Source organism: Penaeus monodon, chromosome 4 (assembly GCF_015228065.2).
Source record: "Penaeus monodon isolate SGIC_2016 chromosome 4, NSTDA_Pmon_1, whole genome shotgun sequence".
NCBI lineage: Eukaryota > Metazoa > Arthropoda > Malacostraca > Decapoda > Penaeidae > Penaeus > Penaeus monodon.
This window is the reverse complement of record NC_051389.1, coordinates 23,341,443-23,368,942: the sequence shown is the minus strand read 5'-3', so window position 1 is coordinate 23,368,942 and position 27,500 is coordinate 23,341,443. Positions and strand designations below refer to the sequence as shown.

The 27,500-nt window shown below is 43.8% G+C and overlaps 1 protein-coding gene across 3 annotated transcripts in view; it reads right to left on the bottom strand.

Annotated features, from left to right (window-relative positions):
- The window catches only part of LOC119570990 (protein GDAP2 homolog), a 101,041-nt gene that overhangs the window by 68,203 nt on the left and 5,338 nt on the right, over nt 1-27,500 (bottom strand). For all 3 annotated transcript variants that reach the window (XM_037918499.1, XM_037918503.1, XM_037918509.1), the window contains exons 4-7: nt 25,590-25,722; nt 24,657-24,766; nt 23,673-23,827; nt 23,052-23,136 (exon numbers count right to left, since the gene is read on the bottom strand). In XM_037918499.1, coding sequence (XP_037774427.1) covers nt 23,052-23,136; nt 23,673-23,827; nt 24,657-24,766; nt 25,590-25,722 — 483 coding nt within the window. The remainder of the gene's footprint in view (nt 1-23,051; nt 23,137-23,672; nt 23,828-24,656; nt 24,767-25,589; nt 25,723-27,500) is intronic.

Here is a 27,500-nt window from a genome sequence, read left to right as displayed (position 1 = left end):
CACAGACTAAAAACAGGGTGGAACGAGGTTAGCCAGTAATTAACAAATAAAATTAGAATATAAATCCCCCGCACCCAAACCTTCCTCGGAAATAAAAATTCAGGGGTAGCATTGTTTACCTGCGGCGCGATCCTCCCCTGGGGCCTTGCGAGGGACCTCAGGGGACGCTTTGGCCGGCCGCAGGAGGGGGGGGCGCTCAGGTGAAGGATTCGTGGGGATTGACCAAGGATCTCTATCTCTTTTATTTCTCTTTCTCTCTCGCTTTCCCTTTCTCTTTATTTTTTTTCTCTCTCTCTCTCTTGCTTTCCCTTTCTCTTTATTCTTCTTTCTCTCTCTCTCTCTCTCTCTCTCTCTCTCTCTCTCTCTCTCTCTCTCTCTCTCTCTCTCTCTCTCTCTCTCTCTCTCTCTCTCTGGTGGTGTGTGTGTTGTGTGTGTGTGCGCGCGCGTGTGTGTGTGCGCGTGTGTGCGTGTGTGTGTATGTGTGTGCGTGTATGTGTGTGCGTGTGTGTGTGTGTGTGTGTGTGTGTGTGTGTGTGTTTCTACCAATATTGCTTTTTCCTTACACATTCTAACGAAAGAGAAAAAGGGAAATAACACATGCCACATTTCCACAATCACAAATGGCAGCACTGAACACTCACCACTCTGTAATTCGTGAAAGTCAAAATATCTGCCAATTACTCATTAAATTCCCACCGTCACCACAAGACTTTAATGCTTTTAGTTGCTCTGCTGACAGAGTGATTACAATGCTCGCACATAAACGCACATACAGGCTAGTACATGAATGCACCAGCACTCTCGAAATCACACTCTCTCACACACACACACACACACACACACACACACACACACACACACACACACACACACACACACACACAATACACTCAAACACATAAACTCAAAAAGATACACACACAAAAACAAGAATCGTGCATCCACTTCCGTCCCAATTTCACTTTCGTCGTCTCATTTCCTTCTGATTGCAATTTTTGTGGCATTCGAGCAACTAATATTTCTATGCATACGATTCAACATACAGGAGAGCTGATCTTTCTCTCTCTTTCTCCTTTCCTCCTTCCACATCTCTACTTGCCCTCTCTCTCTCTCTCTCTCTCTCTCTCTCTCTCTCTCTCTCTCTCTCTCTCTCTCTCTCTCTCTCTCTCCCCTTTACTCACTCCCTCTCCCCCTCTTCCCCTTTCTCCCTCCCTGCCTCTCTTTCAGTCTCTCTATCTCCCTCTTTCCTCGCGATCCCCCTCTCTCTCACAAGCGCCCTTTCTCACCCATTCTGCCTGTGCAAACACCACCACCGATGCCAATACATACACACAAGGCGCCCCATATGCCTCCCACCTTTGAATGCTCAGACGAACACTTACTTGTTCGCGAAGCCGAAGACGATGCCATGGCGAGTGACGAGGAGGATGAATGGATAAACAAATATTCTCTCTCTCTTTCTTCTTGGGACTTCTTCTCGATATTTCTTTTCACACGACCATCCTTCCTTTGTTTGCTTGATATATATCCTTCACCTGCTATTTCCCTCTCCTGATTTTCCTTTTCACTACCTTAATCTGCACTTTCTTTATCTACCTCCTTTTTGTTATGTGTCAATATTTGCCGATTTGTATATCTGTTTTATTATTAATAAACACGAAAACTCTCAACGCTTCACGGAAAAGGATTACATAAGGTGATTTTTTGGATAACATGGATATATTTACAACATGGTAGATCCAACACCCAACGGCGCAGAAAATCAAAATAAAATGGAATGCTAAATCACAACGAAAGAAAATGAATACTGCTTTGACAATAAAGATAAGAAAGAAAACGGAAATACTAGTTAAGAAAACACACACACACTAGCACACAGACGGGTACACTTACACTTACACTTACACTCACACTTTCTGATTATGTTATCATCAAAAACCTGCATTTTAAATACACAAAGCAAGAAGGTATTCTACAGAAATAACACCTAACGAATTTCTCACTGAGTCGCCGTGTAACATTCAGATAAAGACAAGGAAACAATTATGCTTTTCCATTCGCTCTTCTCTCTCATATAATATATATATATATATATATATATATATATATATATATATATTATTATATTTATATATATATATATATATGTGTATGTATGTATGTATGTATGTATGTGTGTGTGTGTGTTGTGTTGTGTGTGTGTGTGTGTGTGTGTGTGTGTGTGTTGTGTGTGTGGTGTGTGCGTGTGTATGTGTGTGTGTGCGTGTGTATGTGGTGTGTGCGTGCGTGTGTATGTGGTGTATGTGTGCGTGTGTATGTGTGCGTGTGTATGTGTGCGTGTGTATGTGTGCGTGTATGTGTCCGTGTGTGTGTATGTGTCCGTGTGTGTGCGTAAGTGTCCGTGTGTGTGCGTGTGTGTCCGTGTGTGTGCGTATGTGTCCGTGTGTGTGCATATGTGTCACGTGTTCATGTGTGTTCACGTGTGTACTTATGCGCTTGTGTTCGCGTGTGTGCGTGTGCGCACGCGTTCGCGTGTGTTCGCATGTGTGTATGAGAGTGTGTTTCTTTTCTTTCAAGTTTTTATTGTTCTTCTCTCATAATTATTTCCACGGTCTTCCAAATTAACTTCCGGTTTTCTCACAACTGCGGACACGCAACATAGAAGACGAGGCTTTTTAAAGGGTCACTTGTATAGACATTTCAAACTCTATTTGTGTTTCATTTCCTCTTCTCAATCTCGTTTGTACGTTGTCACTTTTGCATTTTTTCTGGAGTAATGTTATAAGTAAGCTAACAAGGGCATTACCACTTCCAGAGTTTTATATATTATTTCCATCGTCTCGTAAAATAAAAAAAAATAAACGTGTACACTTCATACATAAACATCATTGCACCTTCAATCGTAACACAAGTATCGTTCTAATTCTCGACAAGCTCCAAAAACCCATCCTTGATAAAAATAAACAAAAACAATAATAGAAAAAACATCATCCGCAACAAAACACAAAACAAAAAAATGCGCCACAAAGACACTTTACCACGACACGAGCGAAAACTGCACCTGGCACTGGAGGCGTCGAGTGAGTCCAATCGGCACACTGGCACTCCCGGCCGTTTTATCAACACTTGCGATCTCATCACGATAGCATGACTCACTCCCCTCTCCCTGCCTCCTCCTCCCTCCCCCTCTGGCTCCCAACGACCCCTCTCCCTCCCTCCCCTTTTCCTCTCCCTTCCCCTACTCCTTCATTGCACTTTTCTTCTCCTTTTACTTCCCCTCGCCCACTCTAATTATTTCGTTCACCTCCTCGTCTTCCCACCCCCGACTTTTTGGCTTTCTAATCATCCGATTCCCTCCATCCTTTTCTTTCTTCTTCTTCTTCACCTTCTCAGTTCCTCTCCCTCCTCCTCCTCCTCCTCCTTTTCCCACTCGCCTCTTTTTCCCTCTATGCTCTATTCCTTCATTCTCAACTCCTCTTCTCTTCGCTCTTTCCACTTCGCTCTTCTATCACCTCCTGCCTGCCCCTCCCAATCAGCTCAGTCCCTCCTCCCCTCCGACACTTAGGCATTTCCTTTCCCGGTCCTCGTGCAACTTTTCAACAATCGTCTTTCGCCATGTCGTGGGTTCTCGAGTCCCGCCCCCTCCTTCCTTCACTTTTTTACCTGATAACATATAATCTTCCTTCCCTTTCCTTACACTTTCCTTCCCTCCCCCCTTCCCCCATCTCCGTCCCCTTAAACTGCTATCTTATACCCTCCCCCTCCACCCTTATCACATCCCACCCCTCCCCTTCCCCAACCTCCTTCCCCTTTACTTCTATCACCACCTCCACCTCCCTCCCCATTTGCCCCTATTTCCTCCCCTTCTCCCATCCTCCTTTCCCTTTACTCCCATCACCACCTCCACCTCCACCACCCCCCCCGCCTCTCCCTACCCCAATCCACACATCCAAGGCACAGGTAAACAAACATCTTTCCTCTTCGCATCTTTGCTCTTGGCCGTAGCGCCTTCCTCCCCTGCTTCGGTTGCTCTTTTCCCTTCGTTGTTGTTGTTTGTTGTCTGTTTCCTCTGCTGCTGTGATTTATATTTCTTTCTTTCTATCTTTCTTTCTTTCCTTCTCTATTTATCTATTTCCTTCTTTATTTATCTACTTCCTTCTTTATTTATTTCTTCATCCTCCTCTTCCTTTTCCTTATCCGTTTTCCTTCCCTACCCACCTTTTACCCCTTGCTTAATTCCTCCGGCAATATCCTTGTTCCGTTATCGCCCCTATCTTCGCCTCCCTCCCTTCCTCTTTTTTCCAACTCCTTTCCCAAACCCTTTGCTCGGTCTCCCTCACCATCTCTCTCTTCCTTCTCCTCCTCTCCTCGTACCCATTCCCTCCCCTCTCTACCTCTTCACCTCTCCTCTTTCCCTCTTACTCCCTCTTCCTCTTCCGCCTCCCTTCCTCCCTACCCTCCTTCTCCCCCACCCCTCCCCTCTTTCCTCGTGCCCCGTCCTCCTGCCTCCAATAGCAAGCTCTTCCCTGGACGGTCTCCCCTGAGCAACGCAGGCTACCCGTCCGCTGAGAAGACAATAAGGCCATTTCGTTTCCCATTGCCCTCGAGAGCTGAGGAGCCGGGAGAGGAAGGAAGAAAAACGGCGGCCGGAAGGGGGGAAGGCAAGAAGGGGAGGAAGAGGAGGGAGTCGGGGAAGAAGGGGAAGAAGAAGAGTAAGACCGAGAAGAAGAGGAAGGAGGGAAGGGAGGGGAGAAAGAAGGGGAAAAGGGAGAGGAACAGCGAGAAGAGGAAGACAGGGAGGAAGAAAGGGGATAGAAGGGGAGGGAGAAGGGGGATAGAAGAGGAAGGAGGAGACGTAGGAGGGGAAGGAGAGGATAAGGGAAGGGCGGGGAGGAGGAGGAGCAGGGGGAAAGACGAAAGAGACGGAGGGAGGAAAGGCAGGGAAGTGAGAGGAGGGGCGAAAACGAGGAAAAAGGTAGAATGAACAGCGAGAGAAAGGTAGAAAAGGGAGAGGAGGATTAGGAAGGGAAGGGTGGGGGGAATAAGATGGAAGGGAAGGGGAGGGGAAGGGAGGGAGGGGAAGAAGGGGAGGGGAGGGAGGGGGAAGAGGGAGTGAAGGAGTGAGGAAGGGGAGGGAGGGTGGGAGAAAGGGGAGTGAGGGAGTGAGGAAGGGGAGGAAGGGAGGAAGGGGAAAGGGGAGGGAGGGAGAGGGAGGGGAGAGGGAGGAAGGGGAGAAGGAGAGGGAGAGGGAGGGAGGAAGGGGAGATGGAGATGGAGATGGAGATGGAGATGGAGAGGGAGAGGGGAGGGCGGGGGAGGGGGGTAGGGGGTGGGGGAGGAAAAGGGGGGTGGAGGAGAGAGAGAGAGAGAGAGAGAGAGAGAGAGAGAGAGAGAGAGAGAGAGAGAGAGAGAGAGAGAGGAAGAGAGAGCAGAGAGAGAGTAAGAGAGACCAGAGAGAGAGAAAGAGACCAGAGAGAGAAAGTGAGAGAGACCACTCGGGTGCACACCCGTAGCTCACGTATGGTACACGTACACAAGCCAATATCCGGAGGGTTTGTCAGGTTCGCCACTTGTAAACACGTTCCGGTTTGGAAAAAAGTTTTCATATCAAAGAGCGGGCGAGAGTGTACAGCACTTGCCCTCTCACTCACATTCCGAAGTCGGCAACCATCGTCATCTCTCTCCCTTTCGTCGTATCTTCCCTCCCCGAGTCACAATCTTCACTATTCACAATCACCCGAATGCGGAGCGGAGCGCAGAGCGATTAAAACTAATGTTACAAAGCGTATACGACGATAATAAAAAAACAGAGGGTTGTGTACCGGAGGACGCACCCACACGCAAGCACTGCCAGCGACCAACCGAACACATCCCCGCATCTCACGCTGGGTATATACACATGACGTGAAACACCGCGAACGATGCTTTGCGTATAGACATGTTCACCTGTCATGGGTGCATAAAAAAGGGGAGAGAAAAAACGATGGACTAAACTCACGGCCACGAACGACAGCGACACGGTACGGAAACGAGTGAAAAGCGAAATGCGCCCGAGCGACGTTGAGAATCCTACGGACGGCTAATGAGGATGATTATAAATATCCGTTCAACAAAAAGTAATAACACAATGGCAGGCGGCACGGAGGAACTTGAAACACATTTCGTGAATTTCGATACTGAGAGAGGCATGGAGGGAGAGAAAATATGCTAAACAAGGAGGAAAAGTGACAGAGAAAAAAAGAAGAGGGACAGAGCAGTTTGTAAATAGAGGCGTCAAAAGTGGGTGTCTACACGCCTTCCTTTCACTCATAATTCGACGGTTTCACTCGCGTAACCGACGTAAACAAAGCTGTGTCCCATCACAGCGACCACGCGAAACCACCTGCGTCAACGCAAAAAGGCGTATGCGACCACTAATAACCCAAATCTCGTTTCGGGAGAAGTTTTAACCAACACAACAATGGCAAGGACAAAGAGAAAAATGCATATTTACGAACGAATAACATGAAAACTTCCGAAATGCAATGAAAAGCGAGACTGCCCTCCCAGTAGGGCACAGATAAGCCATGTGCGCGCGCCACCTCACCCCGTAAGGTGTATTATGTCATTACCTCTCAACAGGATCATCGGCCGTACGAACGCACCTGCGAGCTCCCGGGCACTAAGTCTGGTCGGGTCACTGCCGTAAAACGTGAAGATCGACTTTACTGACGCCAAATTGTTTTGATGTGTACAGGAAACTTCGTGTACACTAAACAACATAAAACGAAACACAATACATCTTGTCGGAATATCTCAACTGAATACATAACTGATGATAATGATAACAATAAAATGTACAGTAATGCTGATAACACATACATGTACACGCACATATGCACAGAGGCCTACACGTACGCGCGCGCACGCACGCACGCACACACACACGCGCGCACACACACACGCACACACACACACACACACACACACACACACACACACACACACACACACACACACACACACACACAGAGTCATACCTGAAAACATGGATCCATGCCACACCCAAAACGAACTGAACTAAAGTTGGGGGAATAAATCTGGTACGAGCAAATTTCCCTTACGACCACATCTATTTTTAGAATCTGCGGAGACTTCCGCTCTGAGATACTCGCCAAGGCAGATGGCCAAACTGGGTATCTTATTCACACAGATGTGCCATCGCGCAAACAGACCTGACATGGAACGACCCCATGGACATAACTAACGGGTACACCTGGTATTAAGCAGTAAACAGATACACGGGCGATGAATGGATATAAACGCAACCCAATCACACACTTTTTGCCATAGTGTATAAACCATCCAGCCTTACCGGATTCGTTGCTCCTCTGTGCCTTCCTAGGCGCCCTGACAGTTCCGACTGCCCCGCTCGCTTTCCGTCTCATGCCCGGACCCCCTCCTGCAGACCGGCCTTCAGGCCTGTCCCTTAGGTGCACGCGGGTACCATGGCTGCCGCTAGGGCCCTGTCCGAGCGGGATTTCCCCTCTATGCGATTACCGTGCGAGGGGGACCATCAAGTAGGAAATCGTCCCACATGTCGAGTGGATTTCTCATTCTTACTTACAAACTTCGTGACCATATCCTGAAGCCATCTCGAACGACAAGAGAGAGAGGGGGGAGAGAGAGAGAGAGAGAGAGAGAGAGAGAGAGAGAGAGAGGGAGAGGGGAGAGGGAAAGTGAGAGAGGAGGAGAGGAGAGGAGAGGAGAGAGGAGAGGAGACGAGAGGAGAGAGGATAGGAGGAGAGAAAAGAAGAGAAGAGAAAGAGAGAGGTTCCACATCACACCACACTGATGTGGATCCTGCTACCCAGGTTATGCTAACACGATAATCCTTGTAGGACTTCCGCGCGCCCCCGCCAGGAACATGCACCGCTGGAAAATGTCCTCCCAGCGCCCCGTCCTGAGTTCCGTGGCTTGTTCCTGGCGCAAGCCTCCTAGACGCCGCGAGGTCGGTGAAAGAGATGCATTCAGAGGAAAATCCCAACTCGACAGTTCTGAAATTTCCAATTTCGGTTCCACGAAGGCTTTATTTAATGCTACAGATCTCCGCAGGATTCAGTTCACAGCACGTTTTCCTAACATGAAGCTCTTGAAACCCAAAACAGCACCAGGTAAATATATCCTCAACTAAATATATATATATTTTTTTTTTTTCTTCCCGAATAGAAAGTATATACTGTAACCCCCCCCCTCCTCTCCCCCCGAGTCATAAAACAAACAAAGCCAAAATACAAAATACAGGGCGTTCTCCAAATCGTGAATAACAGCTCGACTAAACATGGTGTGAATAAAATCAAGTTAAAGCGTCCCCGAAACTCACTTCAAAGTCAGGCACTACAAATGGAAAGAATATAAGATGGCAATTATAATGGTGAATTGACAATGAACTAATGGGGGAGACAATAAATGTGAACACACACACACACACACACACACACACACACACACACACACACACACACACACACACACACACACACACAACACACACACACACACACCCCCCACACACACACACACACACACACACCACACACACACAACAACACAAACACACACAACACAACACACACACACACACACCACAACCACACTACACATAATGACAACAACAATGAAATGATAATACCAATGATGACATTGGCGAACAATGAAAAATATAAACGATATGACGGTTACAGCAATACAATAACAACTATAGCAACCGCTACAGCTACAAAAAAAATAACAGAATAAATGATAAAGATGAACATCAAAGATTAAAAAAGCATAAACTGAGTCCAACTAAAGACCTGTAGTCAAGCCCTTCCAATGCCTAGCCTTCCTACTGTCCTAATCTGCTCATCCTAAATTTCCCTTCTTTCTCCTCTTTTCTTTCTCTATTCCACCCTCTCTTATACTCCATCTTTCTACCTCCTATTTGCCTCCCTTTCTCCCTCTTTTCACTTTTTTTTCCCGTGCTCTACTTCTTTTTCTCTTTTTACTCCTCTTCTGCGCAGGAGGCGTGCGTTGACCCACTCGACCTCCACGCCTATGCACAGCCTTCTGCAGGAGGCCGTAGGAGCGCAGGAGCGGCGTCCTGACGTCGGCCATGGTGCTGGCGCCCTTACGAGCCACGGATCTGATGCCGCCCTTGAGGGACCTCTTGAAGGATGAGCTCGAAGTGGAGCCGGAGGTGGCAGAGGCGGAGGACGACGCGATGGCCCGGCGGCGGCGGCGGCGGAGGCTGTGGTACTCCTCGGAACTGATGCACAGCCGCAGCACATCCATCGAGAGGCGCCTCTTGTAAGAGCTCTTTGGCTCGCCTGCGCGCACGCGGGTTGGGAGGGGGAAGGGGGGAAAGATGGGGTTGATAGGATTAGTGGGGGCAGGAGAAGGAAAGAACAGTGAGGGAAGAGCAAAGACGTGCAGGAAGAACAGGAGGAGGAGGAGGAGCGCAGGCAGGAGGAGCGAGCGAGGAGCGAGGAGGAGGAGGAGGAGGACACACAGACAGAGGAGGAGGAGGAGGAGGAGGAGGAGGAGGAGGAGGAGAAGGAGAAGGAGAAGGAGGATGAGGCGGAAGACGGAAGAGGAAGAATGAGAGTAAAGGGACGAATAAATTTGGAGCAGTGAGTGGAAGACCACACGGAATGGAAGAGGAAAAGGAGAATGGGCAAGAGAAGAGCCGAGACGGAGTAGCAGGAGCTGAGGAAGCAGGCGCGGAGGAGGGCGCTGACGGAGTCTCGCGAGGCGGGGCGCGGGAAGGCCACAAGCACCAAGGTCACACTCGCAATGCCACTAATCACACGGTCACTTTGCGCATCTCCGTACGTTTTCCAGTTTTAACTTTTTTCTTCCCTTTATTTTCCGTTCCTTATATCCCAATTCTGTTTGTTTTTCTTCTTTTCTTTGTCTGACCAAGACGTAACCATGAGCGGACAAGGGTCTATGACGTCACTCCCGTAATTCCTTCGGGAAATCCTCTCTTTTCTCTCTCTCTCGCGGCGCACCGTCTCCGCTCTCGCCGACCGAGATGGGCTTCAGATTATCATGTTTAGGACAGAAACGTGACGAATCAATTAAAGCAGTCTTGATGTAAAAATGACAAGTAAAAGATGGAATATAAAACAGATTATCAGACGTGAATAATATTCTATCATACATCACTATAAAATGTCTTTGTATTATATATATAATATACAATATATTATATATATATCATATATACTTTATAATATGCATATATCATATATATATATATATCATATTATATATTATTATAAATCTATATCTATACATATATATATATATAGTTATAATATATATATGTATATATGTGTTATAATATATGTATAGTATATATATCTATATATATATATATATCTCACTATATTTTATATATAATATAATATACATATTCACGCGCCATCAGATGTAGGCGTGTATGGAAGGGTGCGGACGGGAAGGGGCTTATATCCACAAGGAATCTCGACACTGCCATCCTGACACTTCGCTACAGGGCCGTTCTGTACTCTCATTTTTAACCGACCACCAGGTCCACCAGCTCTGAGCAAAGTTCATCTCCCTCTGCCCGTCCGTCTATCTGTGCCCACAACCACTTCTAGCTCACTCGTTCTTTTTTTTTTCTTATCATAATACATTTCTTCTCTCAATGTGATTGCCTACCTATCCCCCAACCCAACAATGATTCTCTCACTTCACTCACTTCTCTCTCTCTCACCTCTCTCTCTCTCTCTCTCATCCTCTTCCTTCTTCTCCTCTCTATTATCCTCTCTCACCTCTTCTCTCTCCATACTATTCCTCTCTCTCTCTCTCTCCATCTTATCTCCCTATTCCTTCTACTCATCTTATTACTCTCTCCCTCATACATACCTCTCTCCTATTCATCCATCTGCACCCATTCTCTCCACTCTCTTCCTCTCTCATAATACTTCATTTCCCTCTCCTCTCTCCTCCTCCTCTCTCCTCCATCATACCATCTTACTCACTCTCACTCTTTTTCTCATTTCATACTCACTCTCTCTTCCTCTGTATCCATTCTCATACAACTCTCTTCTCAATCACTACCTTTACTCATATTTCTATCTCCTCTCTCTCTCATCATTACTCTTCATAATATATACACTCACTCTCTCTATCCTTCCTTCATCATATCCCTCTCTCTCTCACTTACTATCATATATCCCTCTCGAATTCTACCTTACTCTCCTCCTAATATATCCCTCTATCACCATATATCTAGCTTTTTTTTCTCTCTTTTTCTGCATCAATCCCTATCTCTATCTTCTTCTTTCTCATCTTATATCTCTCACTTTTAGTTAATCTAATCCATCATCTCTTCTACTTCTATCAAATTCATATACCTACTCTGCCTCTATTACTATATCTAATCATATACCCTCTCTCTCTCTATTCCTCTCCACATTCATATCCCCTTATATCTTCTATATAATTCCTCTCTCATCTATTCCCTCTCTCTCTCCTTCGACATCTCTTCTATCCTTTATTCTTATACTCTCTCGCTCTCATACTCTTCTTCTCTCTCTCTCTCCCTCTACTCTCTCTATCCCTCACTCTCCTCTTCTTATAATCCTATTACATCTCTTAATATTAATAATATTATAATCTTATACCTCCTATATATTCTATACTCATCTATACCTCATCTTCTATCTCTCTCTCTCTTTCCCTCATCTTATCAATATCTCTGTATTTATCTCTCATCATCATACATCATCTTCTCTACACTCTCCTCTCATCATCTATCAATCTCTCTCTCTCTCTAATTCTATCCCTCTCTCTCCACCTCTTAATCATCATCCCTATATCTACCATCTATTCTCCTCTCTCTCCTCTCATCACCTATCCTCTGTCTCTTCCCTCTCTCTTATTACATCTATAAATATACATATATCTCTATTATACAATTATATCACTCTCTCTATCTTATTATTCTCCTCATCATTATCCCTCTCTCTCTCTACTCTCTTTGAATCATTCATCCCCTCTCTCCTTCTCTCTCTCTATCCTATCATAATATCACTATATCTATCTTATCTCTCCCTAATCATCCCTCTCTCTCTCTCTCTACTCATTCTATCCACATCTCTCCTCTTTCTTTCGTACATAATATAACTCTATCGCCTCTCTATCTCATCATCCTCTCCTCTCTCTCATATATCCCTATCTCTATAATCTATCCCTCTCTCTTATCATTCTCACTTTCATCAATTATCTATCCCTCCACTTCTCCTCTATCCCTCTCCTTCTCTACATCCTTCATTCATCCATCTCTATCTCCTATCACCTCTCATATACACCCTATCTCTTCTCTATTTCTCATTCTATCCCTCTACACTCTCTCTCTCAAATATACATTCACTCTATATCTCCTAATCTATTCCCTCTGTCTCTCTCTACTTCCTTCCCATATATCAATCATCTCCTCCTTCCTCCTGTCATCATCTCTATCCCTCTCCTTCTCTTTTCTCTCCATCTCTATCCCCCTCTCTTCTCTCTCCTCTATCTCACCACAATATATATTATCCTCATCACTACTTCCTCTCCTACATACTATCATCCAACTCGCAATCCATCTCTAGCGGACACGCTACCCCCGCACCCACTCTTCTTTGCTAGCGCGCGCTTCGCATACGAGCCCGTCTCGCGGGCAGCCTACATCCGATTATAAATATGATCCCTCTCTCTCGTCTAATCCGATCCCTCTATCCTCGGCTGCATGAGAGCCCGCGAGCGCTCGAGCGAGACACCACTCAACCACTTACAAGATTCCCCCCCTCCCCCCCGCCTATCGCTCCTGTCTCATCGGATCCACGAAATCGTCCTGAGCGAGACTAGAAGTAGAAGCTAGCCGCAGAGAGTCCGCGTTTATCTGCAACGCCTCTACGAAGAGAGAACGACCATCCTCTCTCGTGCTGTCTCTACGACCTCGATCGAAGCCGCTCGCGAACTGAACCGAGCGAAGCCGCGCCCCTACGCTCTCGCCTCTCGATCGCGAGACTTCTCGCAGCGCTACATGTATACTCACTCCTCCTCGTTTCCTACATAGAGTGGCCCGGCGAGAACGCATTGCCGTCGCCGTTTCATCAGTTAGAGACACCTCGCTCGCGCTCCCTCTTCCTATATCATAGCACGCGCTCGATTGTCGTCGCAGGCGATGTCCAGCTCACTCCTGCGCCGAAGAGAGACCGACTGCACAGCGACAGTAGAGAGTAACGATACACGCGGAGCACGCCCTCGCGCTCGCGTATATAAAGCAGACGATACCCAGTCGATTTTCGCTCGCCTGTCGGAGGCCTCTTCGTATACATCGCCGCGCGCGCAGAGACTGCTCATCTATACCTTCCCTCTCTCTGCGCCTCTGGCTCTCGAGCCTCGTCTCCCCTGCCCGTCTATCAAGAGCCTCTAACGTCACGCTGAACGAATCGAGTGCCGGTCCTCCTACGCTTCACTGATGAGCTCCTCACAGAGCGCCCACGCGTCTCTCTACTCTCCTCTCCCTAGCCGTTCGACCTCTCTCTGCTCCTCCTGCCGCATACTCGACCGTTACTCCACAGCTCTCTCACCTCGATCCCGCTACTCGTCGCGTCTTCACTCGTCAACGCGCTCATGAATATCACTCTCTCCTCCCTACCACCTTCATGCTATCCCTCTCTCTCGCGTCTCCTCCCTTGGCTACTCTATCCCTCTCTACTATCACATCTCTGCTACTATGATCCCACTAGCGACATCACGTTATGTCTATATCCGCACTATCCGATTCCCGTCAGTATCCTCGCACCCTCGAGGCAGCTCCAATCTATCCCTCTCTCTCTCCTCTCTCAGCTCCCGTATCTAACTAGACTATATCCGTCGCTAGCGAGCGAAAGTCAGCGAGTACATCTCTGCTGTCGTCTACTGTCCCCCTCCGGTACAAAGGCAAGCCCTCTCGAGCTGCTGATCATCCTACAGAGACTCCCTCTCTCATCCTTCTATGTCTATCCCTACGCGAGCCAAGCTATCCGATTCCCTCTCTCTCTCCTCATGCGAGCCCATCTCTCGCGCCCAGCTCGCGTAGTACCTATCCCTCTCGATACTGCTCCCTGCGCGCGTAATCTTACTAGTCCCTCTCTCTACTCTCTCTACCCTCTATACAGCGAATCCCCCTCTCTCTATTCTATTCTCTCAGCTATCCCTCTCCTCTCGCTTCTCTATCTATCCCTTCTCCTTCTCGATGGAGCAGCCTTCTCTCTCGCGTTCGTTGTGCTCGAGATGAATAGCAGAGACTCTCTCTTAGTCGAGCTCTCTTTCTTTCATCGCTCTCTTCTGAGTTCGCGTTCTCTCGTCGCATCTCCTCTCTCTCGATCTATCTCGGCGATCGATACATAGCTGCGTGTCTCCTATCTCATATTATGTCTCTCTCTCTCTCATTCTCTCTCGCATCTTCTCTCTCTCTCTCCTCACGCTCTGATGCTCTCTCTCGCCACACTCTGTCTATTCTCTCATGCTCTCTCGCTCCTCTCTATATCGCTCTCTCTCTCTCTCTATACCTCCTCATTATCCCTCTTCACATCTCTCTTCTCATCTCATCCCTTCTCTCTCTCTCATCTATCCCCTCTCGCCTCTCTCTCTCACTCATCTATTCCCTCTACACCATGCTCTACTATCTCATCTATCCCTCTCTCTCTCTCTCTCATCTATCCCCCTCTCTCTGGCCCTAGCTCTATCTCCCCCTGACCTCTCCTCTCACTCACCCCCACCTCTCCTCTCTCCCTCCCTCTCTCTCTTATTCTCACCCCCCCCTCTCCCTCTTTTTTTCTCATTCCCCCTCTCTACCCCCATCTCTCTCTCGCTCTCGCTCTCTCTCTATCTCTTTCACTCACTCACTCACTCACTCACTCACTCATTTCCCACTCACTTACCACCTCCCCTCACCCACCACCCCCTCACTCACCACACACCACCACCACCCACCACTCACCACTCACGCACTCACGCACACTCACACCACCACTCACCACCACTCAACCACTCACACACACACACACACACACACACACACACTTCCTTCCGTTTCAAACTCTACGTGTTCCTAAACCTCAAGTTTTTTCAATCCGCTGCGAAAAGGGGTTTCTTCCGCACTTCGAGTAGAACAAGCTCTCCCGAATCCGCAGCAGCTTTAAGCCACTCGGAAAGCGGAGAATTCAGATGTACAATACTGGCACACGCACGCAGACCGAGTCACACACACGTTGCTGATATCTAAAAGACACCCAAGAAATCACTTCACTCCCGCTCACAAACCCTAATAGGGTGTGCGAGGAGGAAAGGGGGGGGAGAGGCAAAAAAGGAGAAAGTGGGCAAAAGAGACGAAAGGGAGGGGGAGAGGAGGGACACAACGGCGAAGGAGACGGCAACAAAGCCAACAACGACGAGGTCAAGAAGTTGATCTCCCGTCGTAGTACTACCACCGGGTTTGGCGACGGGCGAGGAGGCACTGGAGTGGGGCTGCCGGAGAATGAGGCGCTGCCACGGGGAGGGGAAGGATGATGAGAGGGGAGACGGGGGAAGAGGGGGAGGAGGGGCAGAGAAGGAGAAGCGGAGGGTGTGGAGGAAGGGGGAGGCTTCACTGTAGGGCTTCCTCATACTTAACCTGTTACCGCATCGCCAACCGCTCGCTCGCACCACCACCCGGAACTCTACCCCTGAGAGGGGCACGCACTCGCACACGCGCGTACAGAACACGTTGATATGTCAATCAGTGTTTGTGTGTACATAAAAAAATAAAACACAGACAGACAGACAGAAAAGCACCCGCATACAAGCAAACACTCACACACACACGTCGCCCAACACCTTATAAAAGAGCAATCACACCAAGATTTACCAATATCTGCCAATGAGCTTCAGCAGCGATGCGGACACCCACCAACGCCCTGTATCACATGCAAACTCTCCGGGATTATCGAAAAGTCTCGCAAATTCTCAAAAATTCTCAAACATCCTTCATCCTTCCCCGCCCAAGAAATATTTTTAAAACACATTATCGCCGAAATGATGATCTCGATTTTTTTTCATCGGCTTTTGTACACTAAACAATATTACTACCAAACCATTTTAATTTCAAAAGGAAGTGAGGGAAGTGTCCTCCTGTAATAATAATGTTAAATTATATACTAAGACTAATATATTTAGGAACGCCTCTCACAGTGAATAATTGTTAATTTCTTTCATTTTTTTAAATCTCTGGCTACGAGGATGAGATATCATATAAGGAAACAGAAACAATACAGAAGGAAACAGATACTGTCGATATAAACAGAAATTGAGAATGGAAAATTATTCATACACATCAAGGTATAAACACAAGACACAAGTTTGACTAGAAGGCAAAGGGAAAATAAAAGATAAAGGCAGGATCAGGAAGGAATTGAGCGATTGAGTGTCTGGAAAAAAGGAATGAGAGGCGCGAAAGAGAGAGAACAAAGGGAGACAAACAAAGGAGAGGAAATAGGAGAGAGAGAGGAAGGGAGAGGGAGAGGGAGAGGGAGAGGGAGAGGGAAGGAGGGAGAGGAGAGAGGGAGGGAGGGAGAGAGGAGGGAGGGAGGGAGGGAGAAGAGAGAGAGAAGAAAGAGGACAGAGAGAGAGAAGAAAGAGGACAGAGAGAGAGAAGAAAGAGGACAGAGAGAGAGAAGAAAGAGGACAGAGACACAAAAACGGATCAGACAAAGGAAGACCAATGAACATGCGCACAAAATCCAAATAAATATCCAAACAAAAAATACAACAGAAGAAAGACAACAAACAGACAAAAAAAGAAGCCCCGCCACTTCCCTCCCCTCTTCCCCATCCAGAACACCCTCCCCGCACCCCCACCCCCCACCCCCAGCCCTCAGGAGAAAGAGGAAGGCCTAAGCAGGCTCTGGCGGTGACGTCTATTCGCTAGCACGCACGCACGCACGCATTCATGTACGAACGCACGCTTGAAGCCCATCAAAGGCTGTCAATCTGTCCTTATGCAAGCACAAAACTTAAGAGAAAAAGATGTAAGAGAATAAGGAGGAGGAGGAGGAGGAGGAGGAGGAGGGAAGGAGGAGGAGGAGGAGGAGGAGGAGGAGGAGGAGGAGGAGGAGGAGGAGGAGGAGGAGGAGGAGGAGGAGGAGGAGGAGGAGGAGGAGGAGGAGGAGGAGGAGGAGGAGGAGAGGAGGAGAAGAGGAGGAAGAGAGAGGAAGAGAGGAGGAGGAGGAGGAGGAAGAGGAGGAGGAGGAGAGGAGGAGGAGGAGGAGGAGGAGAGGAGGAGGAGGAGAAGAGGAGAGAGGAGGAGAGAGAAGGAAGGAGGAGGAGGAGGAGGAGGAGGAAGGAGAAGGAGGAAAGAGAAGGAAGAGAAAGGAGGGAGGAGGAGGAGGAGGAGGAGGAGGGGAGGAGGGAAGAGGAGGAGGAGGGAGGAGGAGGAGGGGAGAGGAGGAGGAGGAGGAGGAAGGAGAGGAGGGAGGAGAGGAGAGGAGGAGAGGAGGAGGAGGAGGAGAGGAGGAAGGAGGAGGAGGGAGGAGGAGGAGGAGGAGGAGGAGGAGGGAGAGGAGGAGGAGAGGGAGGAGGAGAGGAAGAGGGGAGAGTAGAGGAGGAGGAGGAGGGAGGAGGAGAGAGAGAGGAGGAGGAGGAGGGGGAGGGAGGAGAGGAGGAGGAGGAGGAGGAAGGAGGAGGAGAGGGAGGAGGAGGAGGGAGAGGAGGAGGAGGAGGAGGAGGAGAAGGAGGAGGAGGAGGAGGAGGAGGAGGGAGGGAAGAGGGAGGAGAGGGAGGGAGGGAGGGAGGGAGGGAGGGAGGGAGGGAGGAGGAAGAAGAAGATGGAGATGATTCTGTTTCTACTTCTCACTCGTTCTCTGTCACTCACTCTTTCTCTCTGTCTCTGTCACTCTGTCACTGTCACTGTCTCTGTCTCTGTTTCTGTCTCTGCCACTTTCTCTCTCTCTCTCTCTCTCTCTCTCTCTCTCTCTCTCTCTCTCTCTCTCTCTCTCTCTCTCTCTCACTCATTCTCTGTCACTCATTCTCTGTCACTCATTCTCTGTCACTCATTCTCTGTCACTCATTCTCTGTCACTCATTCTGACTCATTCTCTGTCACTCATTCTCTGTCACTCACTCTCTGTCACTCACTCTCTGTCTCTGTCTGTTTCTCTCTCCTCTCCCCTACTCTCTCCTGTGTTCTCTTCTCTCCTCCTACCCTCTCTTCTCCCCTCCCCTCTTCTTCCTTCCTCTCCCCTCTCCTCTCCTCCCCCCCTCTCCTCTCCTCATCTCTCCCCTCCCCTCCCCTCACCTCTGCCCTCCCCTCCCCTCCCCTCACCTCTGCCCTCCCCTCCCCTCTTCTCCTGTCATATATCTCCTTTATTTTCGATTTGCGCACCTTTTGCCTTTAATGAAAAGTCTTAGTTTTCGTTATTCACCAAAGATATTCATAAACGGTAATTCTTTGGTTTCAACCTTGCAAGGCTTGTTTCGGTAACTGACTAAGTCCGTTACTTCAGGGACCCCCAGCAATCCATAAACATCGCTGTATGAACCAATAACCTCCCTAACTTCGACCCGATCACTCTATTTCCCTGTCGGGTGCCCGCCTCCGGACCCCACCCGATCGCCATGGTCATCTATGTTCTTCATTTCTGAAGTTATCCAGTTTATGCAGTGTTTCCCTTCTTTATGGCAGTGTCATTAGATTTCCCCTATCTTAGAATGATCATTATGTAAATGAATACCTACGTATTACACCGAAAGCATATATACTATCTGCATAGCGAGGAAACGATTGACACGCCAGAAATTACATAAATATGAGTTAGTACAATTACCAACAATTAATAAACACATCAAATAAAGAATCTTACCTTTCCATAAATTATTATTGTTGTTGTTGCTATAGTTATTCTCGTTTTTATGCTCTGGAGACAAAAGTCTACGCATAACGTCAGAGTTGCTCCTGGTTTTCAATTTTTTTCAACATGATTGCAATCCGATCCATCGAGTCTTAATATGCTTAATATATACTGTACGGAATTCACAAGCTCTAATTAATGACGGTGACGTCTGCTCCAGCAACACACACGTATTAAAACTCAAATAAAAGTTCCAGACTATATATACAGACCAACATAATGTTTCTCTTTAAAATCCGCTACAACAACACACACGTGCGAAGCCGTTTCATGAAACTCCAGTTGTATCGAAACACTGAATCGAGACCAAATAATGTGTGTGTGTGTGTGTGTGTGTGTGTGTGTGTGTGTGTGGTGTGTGAGTGTAGTGAGTGTGTGTGTGTGTGTGTGTGTGTGTGTGTGTGTGTGTGTGTGTGTGTGTGTGTGTTAGTGCGTGGTGTGTGTGGTGTGTGGGTGGTGGTGGTGGTGGTGTGTGTGTGTGTGTGTGTGTGTGTGTGAGTGAGTGAGTGAGTGAGTGAGTGAGTGAGTGAGTGTGTGTGTGTGTATCGAAACACTGAATCTAGACCAAATAATGTGTGTGTGTGTGTGTGTGTGTGTGTGTGTGTGTGTGTGTGTGTGGTGGTGTGTTGTGTGTGTGTGGGGTGTGTTTTGTGTTTGGTGTGTGTGTGAGTGAGTGAGTGAGTGAGTGAGTGAGTGAGTGAGTGAGTGAGTGAAAAGTGACGTGGTGAGTGAGTGTGAGTTGAGTGTGGGGTGTGTGTGGTGTGTGTGTGTGTGGGTGTGCATGTGTGTGTCCGTGCGTGTGCGAGTGTGTGTGCATGTGCGAGTGTGTGTGCGTGTGCGAGTGTGTGTGCGTGTGCGAGTGTGTGTGTGCGTGTGCGAGTGTGTGTGCGTGTGCGAGTGTGTGTGCGTGTGCGAGTGTGCATGCGTGCGAGTGTGGCGTTGCGTGCGAGTGTGCGTGCGTGCGAGTGTGCGTGCGTGCGAGTGTGCGCGCGTGCGTGCGAGTGTGCCGGGGTGCGTGCGGGGTGTGTCAAGTGTGTGGTGGGGTGTGTGGTGTGTTGTGTGTGTGTGTGTGTTGTGTGTGTGTGTTGTGTGTGTGTGTCTACATGTGTGTGTGTCTACATGTGTGTGTGTGTCTACTTGTGTGTGTGTGTCTGGTGTGTTGTTGTGTCTACATGTGTGTGTGTGTGTCTACGTGTGTGAGTGTGTTACTGTGTGTGTGTGTCTGTGTGTGTGTATGTCTACATGTGTGTGTGTGTGTGTGTCTACGTGTGTGTGTGTGTGTGCGTCTTGTGTGTGTGTGTGTGTGTGTGTCTACGTGTGTGTGTGTCTATATATATATACATATATATTATAATATTATAATATATATATATAATATTATATATGTGTGTGTGTGTGTGTGTGTGTGTGTGTTGTGTGTGTGGGTGTGGGGTGTGTGTGTGTGTTGTGTGTGTGTGTGTGTGTGTGTGTGTGTGTGTGTGTGTGTGTGTGTGTGTGTGTGGTGTGGGGTTGTGTGTGTGGTGTGTTGTGTGTGTGTGTGTGTGTGTGTGTGTGTGTGTGTGTGTGTGTGTGTGTGCACATTTAGATGTGAGTTATGCATACCTTGTGATCTCAATACTTTAAAACAAAGTGAAGTCCATACTTACACAAAAATGTTGATTTCCGATGTACATAAATACTTCACAGAATATCACACAATAATTCTTCCCATTGACAATTTATGTCTAAACACTTTTACCAATAATCAAGAAAAAACAACTGACTGTTTATCATACGCTTACATCTAAACAAAACAAAAAAATATTGAAAATACATACAAAAATATTTATACCACCCACACATTTTTTTTTTTTTTCTGCCAAGGCATGGCATTAACTTTCTGCAGGCTGCAAGCAAACCAGGGAAGCTACACAAACCTGTAAGCTGAGCAAGCAGCATCCATTTTTACAGCTTTAATTTTTTTATTACTTTTTTTACCATCTTCATCATGTTCAAAGGATATTCAAGAATAACTGCATGTCTTACCAACAGAGACAGAAAAAAAACATGCATCACCTTTATTCATTTATCTTTACTTCTTAAGACTCTACTTATGTCAAAATAAACAAGCCTTTCTTAAAAATAGAAAATATCAACACTAAACAGTATACACAGTCCTGCATTCCAATCTTGTTTGTCACACATGCAAATATCCAATTCACAATACAAATTACATGGTAAAATATACAAACATGTATACAGTACATTTCTGGGGATCAGGCAAATGAACAAACAAAAATGCTATTCATCTATTTAAAAAATAACAACAATAACAAACAGAAAGCCAAAGAGGACTGATGCCATCCAACAAGAGAACTAAACCACTACACAAACAACAACAAACATCAAGGTTAGCTAAGACGAGCTACACATGCCAAGCTCCATCCACATACAGGCTGCCGAGGGGAACACATACCACTATTTTTCCCGGCAGCTCGGACCAAGAGTCTTGTCAGAATCTAGATTGCAACTCACTCTCTCTCTCTCCTCTAGGGCTAGAAATAAAGGTGGTGAAAAAAAAAAGAAAATGGTCTATGGCATTACGAGGGGGGCGGGGGAATCTTTTTCCACGGCTTACATTACCTCGTTTCAATTGAATCAGGTCTGGAAAGAGATTGAACCAAGAGGGATTTCATGATTCTGATTTTGTAATTTTTCTCACGACAAATTTCAGGAATTTGGACCTGAAGAAGCTACTTCTGTTATTCTCAACTTTAATTTTTAAACTTAACTGAAGTTGATATTAGAGCTCTAGTTTGTTTATTCATGGGATTATAGTTTTTTAAATAGTTATTTGATTTAAAATATGTGAACTAATGTAAATAAATGTTCACCTAAAACAGTTCTACGAAAATGTATGAAATTACTAAAATACAATGAATTAAGAATTAGAAACTGAGAAGGTAATCAAACATTTGAACATTATGTAACTCGAAACTCATATCTTACTTCATATTGAACAAGACCTCAAATGAAGGATTACTGATTTTACAACAAGTTTTCTAACTAGTGAATAATGTTCAAATATAATATTTATAAGCACAGCTGTAAAATGCTGAAGGATGCAATAACATTATTTCAGAGGAAATAGTTCTACTATTAGTCAAAAAATTTATATTTACTGCCTGCAGTAAAAAAATACTACACCAAAATTTCACCATTTTTACACTCTCTACAAACATAAGAGCTACAGCTGCCATTTTCTTAAGTTATTTAACTAGAATGAAAACCCCTATTCCTTGCAATTTAATGTATATAATCTACTAAATTTGATTACTGTATCTCAGCTCAAAACAGCTTGGCTGAATTTATCTTTGTATCATGTCTCATTACTCTACCTAAGAAGAAAAAAAAGAAAGAAAAAAAAAAAAAAAAAAAATTGGTGGATAAGTTTTGTTCTGTCTATAAACAACAAAAACTAAAAATTTCATGAACTTCAGTCCTGCTAAGCAGATTGTCCTGTGTATGCAGTGCCCAGAAAGCTGAACAGCACTACACCCAAAGACAAGAGTACTCTACTTTTCAGACAAGGGAAAGGCAGCCGAACCAACAGTAAATCACACATGAAGCTCCACCCAATGCTGCATACTGAACAGTTAAAGCTCAACAACTTATACAATATTCACTTGCAGACAACACCATTAAATTTTAATGTCTATATATACATAGAGCGTGTTTTCTCTTCTTGCAATCAAAATAAAAAAATATATATTGATATTTAATTGCACAGAAGAGACAGCATGCCACTGTACTGCTAGTTAATACTTATCAATAAAGATTTTTTCAAATTTGCAGTTATTTTTTTTCTTTTATATCTTCTTATTCTTTAACACTTGCAAACACTAGCTTTTTAAACATGGACAAAATGCTACACTAACAACACAGACCGACAATGCTTTAAAATAAAATCTGATACAGCTCTCAAAGAGCTAAATGTTTCTCTACAGGATCTTAACCCAGTAAAAAAAATAATAAAAATAATAATAAAAAGAAAATCATCAGTATAGAAAAAATAATAATCTCCACAAAAGCCACTACAGATTCTTACCTTCATATTTATGCTGTGGATTGTCAATTATCCGAATCTGTCTGTCTGGGATAAGAGGTTCTCCCAACTCATCTCCAAGGTCATTCTGAGACATGGGAAAATAAATCTTATTATTAACTCCTGAACATGTCACTTGTACCCTAAATCATTCTGAAAATGGGGAAAATATGTTTTATTGTTATAACTCTTCAACAAATATCACATATATACAATATAATTTTAAAAGGCTATCTAATATTCTGTATTCCCAATATCACTTTGTCATTTATCAGAGCGATCATTCTGAACAATGATGGAACATTTCTTTGCCTATATAGTCTTAATTATAAATATCTATCACTAAGTTGTAGCTAAATATAGGTTAAAAATCAGGGAAATACAGTATGTCAAGGCTTCTGATTGTAAGTTAAGAACTGAAACAGTTTATTCTTTACCTGTATTTTTGGTAATAAGACTGAAAGTCTCATCTTTTTCTAAAGGATTTCAATTGTGTATTTTTCAATTACAGACAAGATAAAACAAACAGCAAAAAAGAAACAGAAGAAAAAACACCTCATATGTACTTCTACATCCTAAATATGTATTGATATTATTTTTCAAAAAATAAAATCATGCACTTACAGGTAACAAATAACATCCACAGTCTTCATCCTGCATTGTTCTGGGGAAATAGAGTGGTAGCAGGATCTCATAAATGCTTACATCTATGCTGTTCACCACAAACACAATCCTCTCCATGTGCTGGCTGAAGCGCTCTAGGAATCGTCTAACAGTGCCTGCCAAGTTGTTGAGGGGGACAAATTTTGTGGTTAATGTTTTGATTCCTATCTGTCTTTCTGTTGAGATGGCTTGGCATTTCATATCTATATAATAGTAATAATAATAATAATAATAATAATAATAATAATAATAATAATAATAATAATAATAATAATAATAATAATAATAATAATAATAATAATAATAATAACAATAATAATAATAATAAAATAAAAAATAATAATAAAACTAATAATAATAATATAATATAATTGGGGGGGAGGGGGGGAAAAGAGAAGAGAGAGAGAAGGATGAGAGAGAGAGAGAGAGAAGGAGGAGAGAGAGAGAGAGAGAGAGAGAGAGAGAGAGAGAGATGAGAGAGGAAGAGAGGAGAGAGAGAGAGAGAGGGGAGAGAGGAGAGAGAGAGGGAGAGAGAGAGAGAGAGGGAGAGAGAGGAGAGGAGGAGAGAGAGGGGAGAGGACGAGAGGGAGAGGAGAGAGGAGAGGAGAGGAGAGAGGGAGAGGAGGAGGGAGAGGAAGAGAGGAGAGGGAGAGGGAGAGGGAGAGGGAAGGAGAGGGAGAGGGAGAGAGAGGGGGGGGAGGGGGGAGGGAGGGAGAGAGGGGGGGAGGGAGGGAGGGAGGGAGGGAGGGAGGGAGGGAGGGAGAGAGAGGAGAGGAGAGAGAGAGAGAGAGAGAGAGAGAGAGGAGAGAGAGAGAGAGAGAGAGAGAGAGAGAGAGAGAGAGAGAGAGAGAGATAATAGAAAAAAAATAAATGAATATATGAGCAGATTAGACAGAGAACATGAGTAAAAGCTAAATATCAGAATGTCTGAGAGCTTGAACTTACGCAGTGCTATGTGTCCACCTTGGTCTGGGGGGAAGCCTCTTCTTACAGAATTGATTGGGCAAAAGGCAATTGTTCGGATTTTCTTCTCACGCGCACATTCTAAAGTTCGTCTGAAAAAAAAAAAAAAAGTTTTCCTAAGTCATATGAATAATTTGAAGAATGAAACACCCATGAAATATACAAAGAGAAGTTTTCTCTACATACTGCAAGACTATAAAGCTCATTGAAGTTTGTAATATAATATATCAAATCATAGGTTTGGTGATTACAAGTTTTTATATCAATTTCTTTATAAAAGTGAAATTATATATTTCTTAATACTGTACTTGTTTCATTTTTCTATTCAAAAAAATATATCCCTTATTCTGTTTTATCCTTAATGTAAAGAAAATGGTTGTAATAAATGTTATGGAAATCTAGCATTTTGCCAAAAAAAAACATCAACCCATTTATTGTTTGTTGAGAATATATTTTTCCTAAAAATCATTTTACCAACAGGAATAACTAACTCTATATATCATGTAAATCATTACTACTGCTAAACATAAAGCAAAATTATTCACTATTCGGAAATTGAGTGACCTCTATTTTGGTTTGGTCTGTTGAGATATCAACATTAGTTAAAAGACCTGCATAAATGTATTTCACTCACATTTACTTATTCAGTCTTTAAAATGGAGAAGCAAATTCATAAATCATATGATACTGATAGCTATGAAATGTGCATTTGGCAACTTCATCAAAAGGCATACTAACACATTCCAGGATTCTGATGTGACATACCAGAATTTTACAAGTCACTCATGTCCATTTTCAATTGATTTATTGCCAATATTTTCGAGGGAGAGGGTATATATACCTGTGTTTGTGCATGTGTATGAAGATATGGGCAACTGTGTATGCATGCATATGTGAGTGTGTGTGATAAAACACCTGTAGCAGTAGTGAAGAGCACTCTCAGCAGCTGTCTGATACTTGATGTTGTAGCGAGGACCCACAGTATGGATCACGTATCGAGCTGGGAGGCTGTACCCATCCGTGATACACACTTCACCTGTTTTGCAGCCTAGGAAACAAAGAAAGATTATGAAGTATAAGTCTGATAACAGCAATTATTATCTTTCATTGATCATGATTATAAGCATTACCATTATCATCCTTACTGTTATTACCATTATTACTATAAGAATTACTGTTAATACTTTTATCATCATTATCATCTATTATTACCATTATTACCATTATCATTATCATTATCAGTCACTATCATTACCAACATCCTTAATTCATTATCATTATCATTATTAATATTATCATTATTATTATCAATATTAATTTTATTCTTATTATTATGTCATTATATTATTATCATTATCATTACCATTATTATTATTACTATTATTATTACGATAATTATCATTATTGTTATTATCAATATTGTTATCATTATTATCATTATGATTATCATTTATCAGCATTAATATCCTTTTTTATCATTATCATTTCTACTATTTCTAATATTGTTTCTGTCATTATTAACCCCTTGGATCTAGGAGATGTAACCATCACTTCATGAAAAATTTTGGCCGAGGCTGCCAGGAAAATGCCATCATGAAAATTTCAACTGATGGTTCGGGTGATAGGAATAATCTGCCATGAGTGCACAAAGCTCTTGGACTGTGATTAGACTCAATAGGCATTAATGAAGGGCCTCTTGCATTATTTCCATCTGTAAATAAGTGTGGAATATATATATCTTTGAACCATGGCTAGAAGAGCACTGACTCCTGGGAGGACACTATTCCCAAGTTCAGGATCCTATCCTACCCACTGTGGCCATCATTGCAGTGTGTATGACAAAAAATGTAATATTATTAAAAAAATATTATTAAAAAAAAAAAAAAAAAAAAAAAAAAAAAAAAAAAAAAAAAAATATATATATATATATATATATATATATATATATATATATATAAATATCAAAACGCTGTTTTTTTGTCATTGATATTCTACAGTTATACACAACCCAGAGAGATGATATGGAGTCTGTGTAAAGAAAATACAGCATATCAAATGACAACTTAAGACTTTTGAAAATGTCAAAATATAAATAAATAAATAAATATAACACTAAAAGAGAAAAAGAGATCACAAGATGGCAAAGGGGATGATGCATTGAGTCTTGAAACTGCACGAGTGTTCACGTGTGCCTGGCCTGCAAGCCACACACCAGAGAAAGTTGCCACTCAAACTTGTCTTAATGCTCAGATTTTGGGCCATGAGTGAGCAGTGAGGCTCCCTGATCCAATTGGTTAATACTAATATTATTAGTATTAGTATCATTATCATTATCACTATTAACATACTGTATTTGAACTATTATTATCATAACTGTCATTACTATTATCTTTATAATTGTTATTATAATTATCTTTATCGTAAATACTATTATTATTACTAATATCACTATCATTATTTTCATAAAAATACTACTACTACTGCTGCTGCTACTACTGCTACTAATACTACTACTACTATTACTACTATTACTACTCTTACTGCTACTAATAACAATAATAATAATAATATTATTATTATTATTATTATTATTATGAATGATTATCATTATCATTATCATTATCATTATCATTATCATGATATATAGTATTATTATTATCATTACTATTATATTATATTATAGATTATTATTATGATTATTATTATATATTATATTATGATTATTATATTATATTTATTATTATTATTATTATATTATTATTATCATTATTATCATTATCATTATTATTATTATTATTTCAATGATTATTATTCATTGTTGTTATT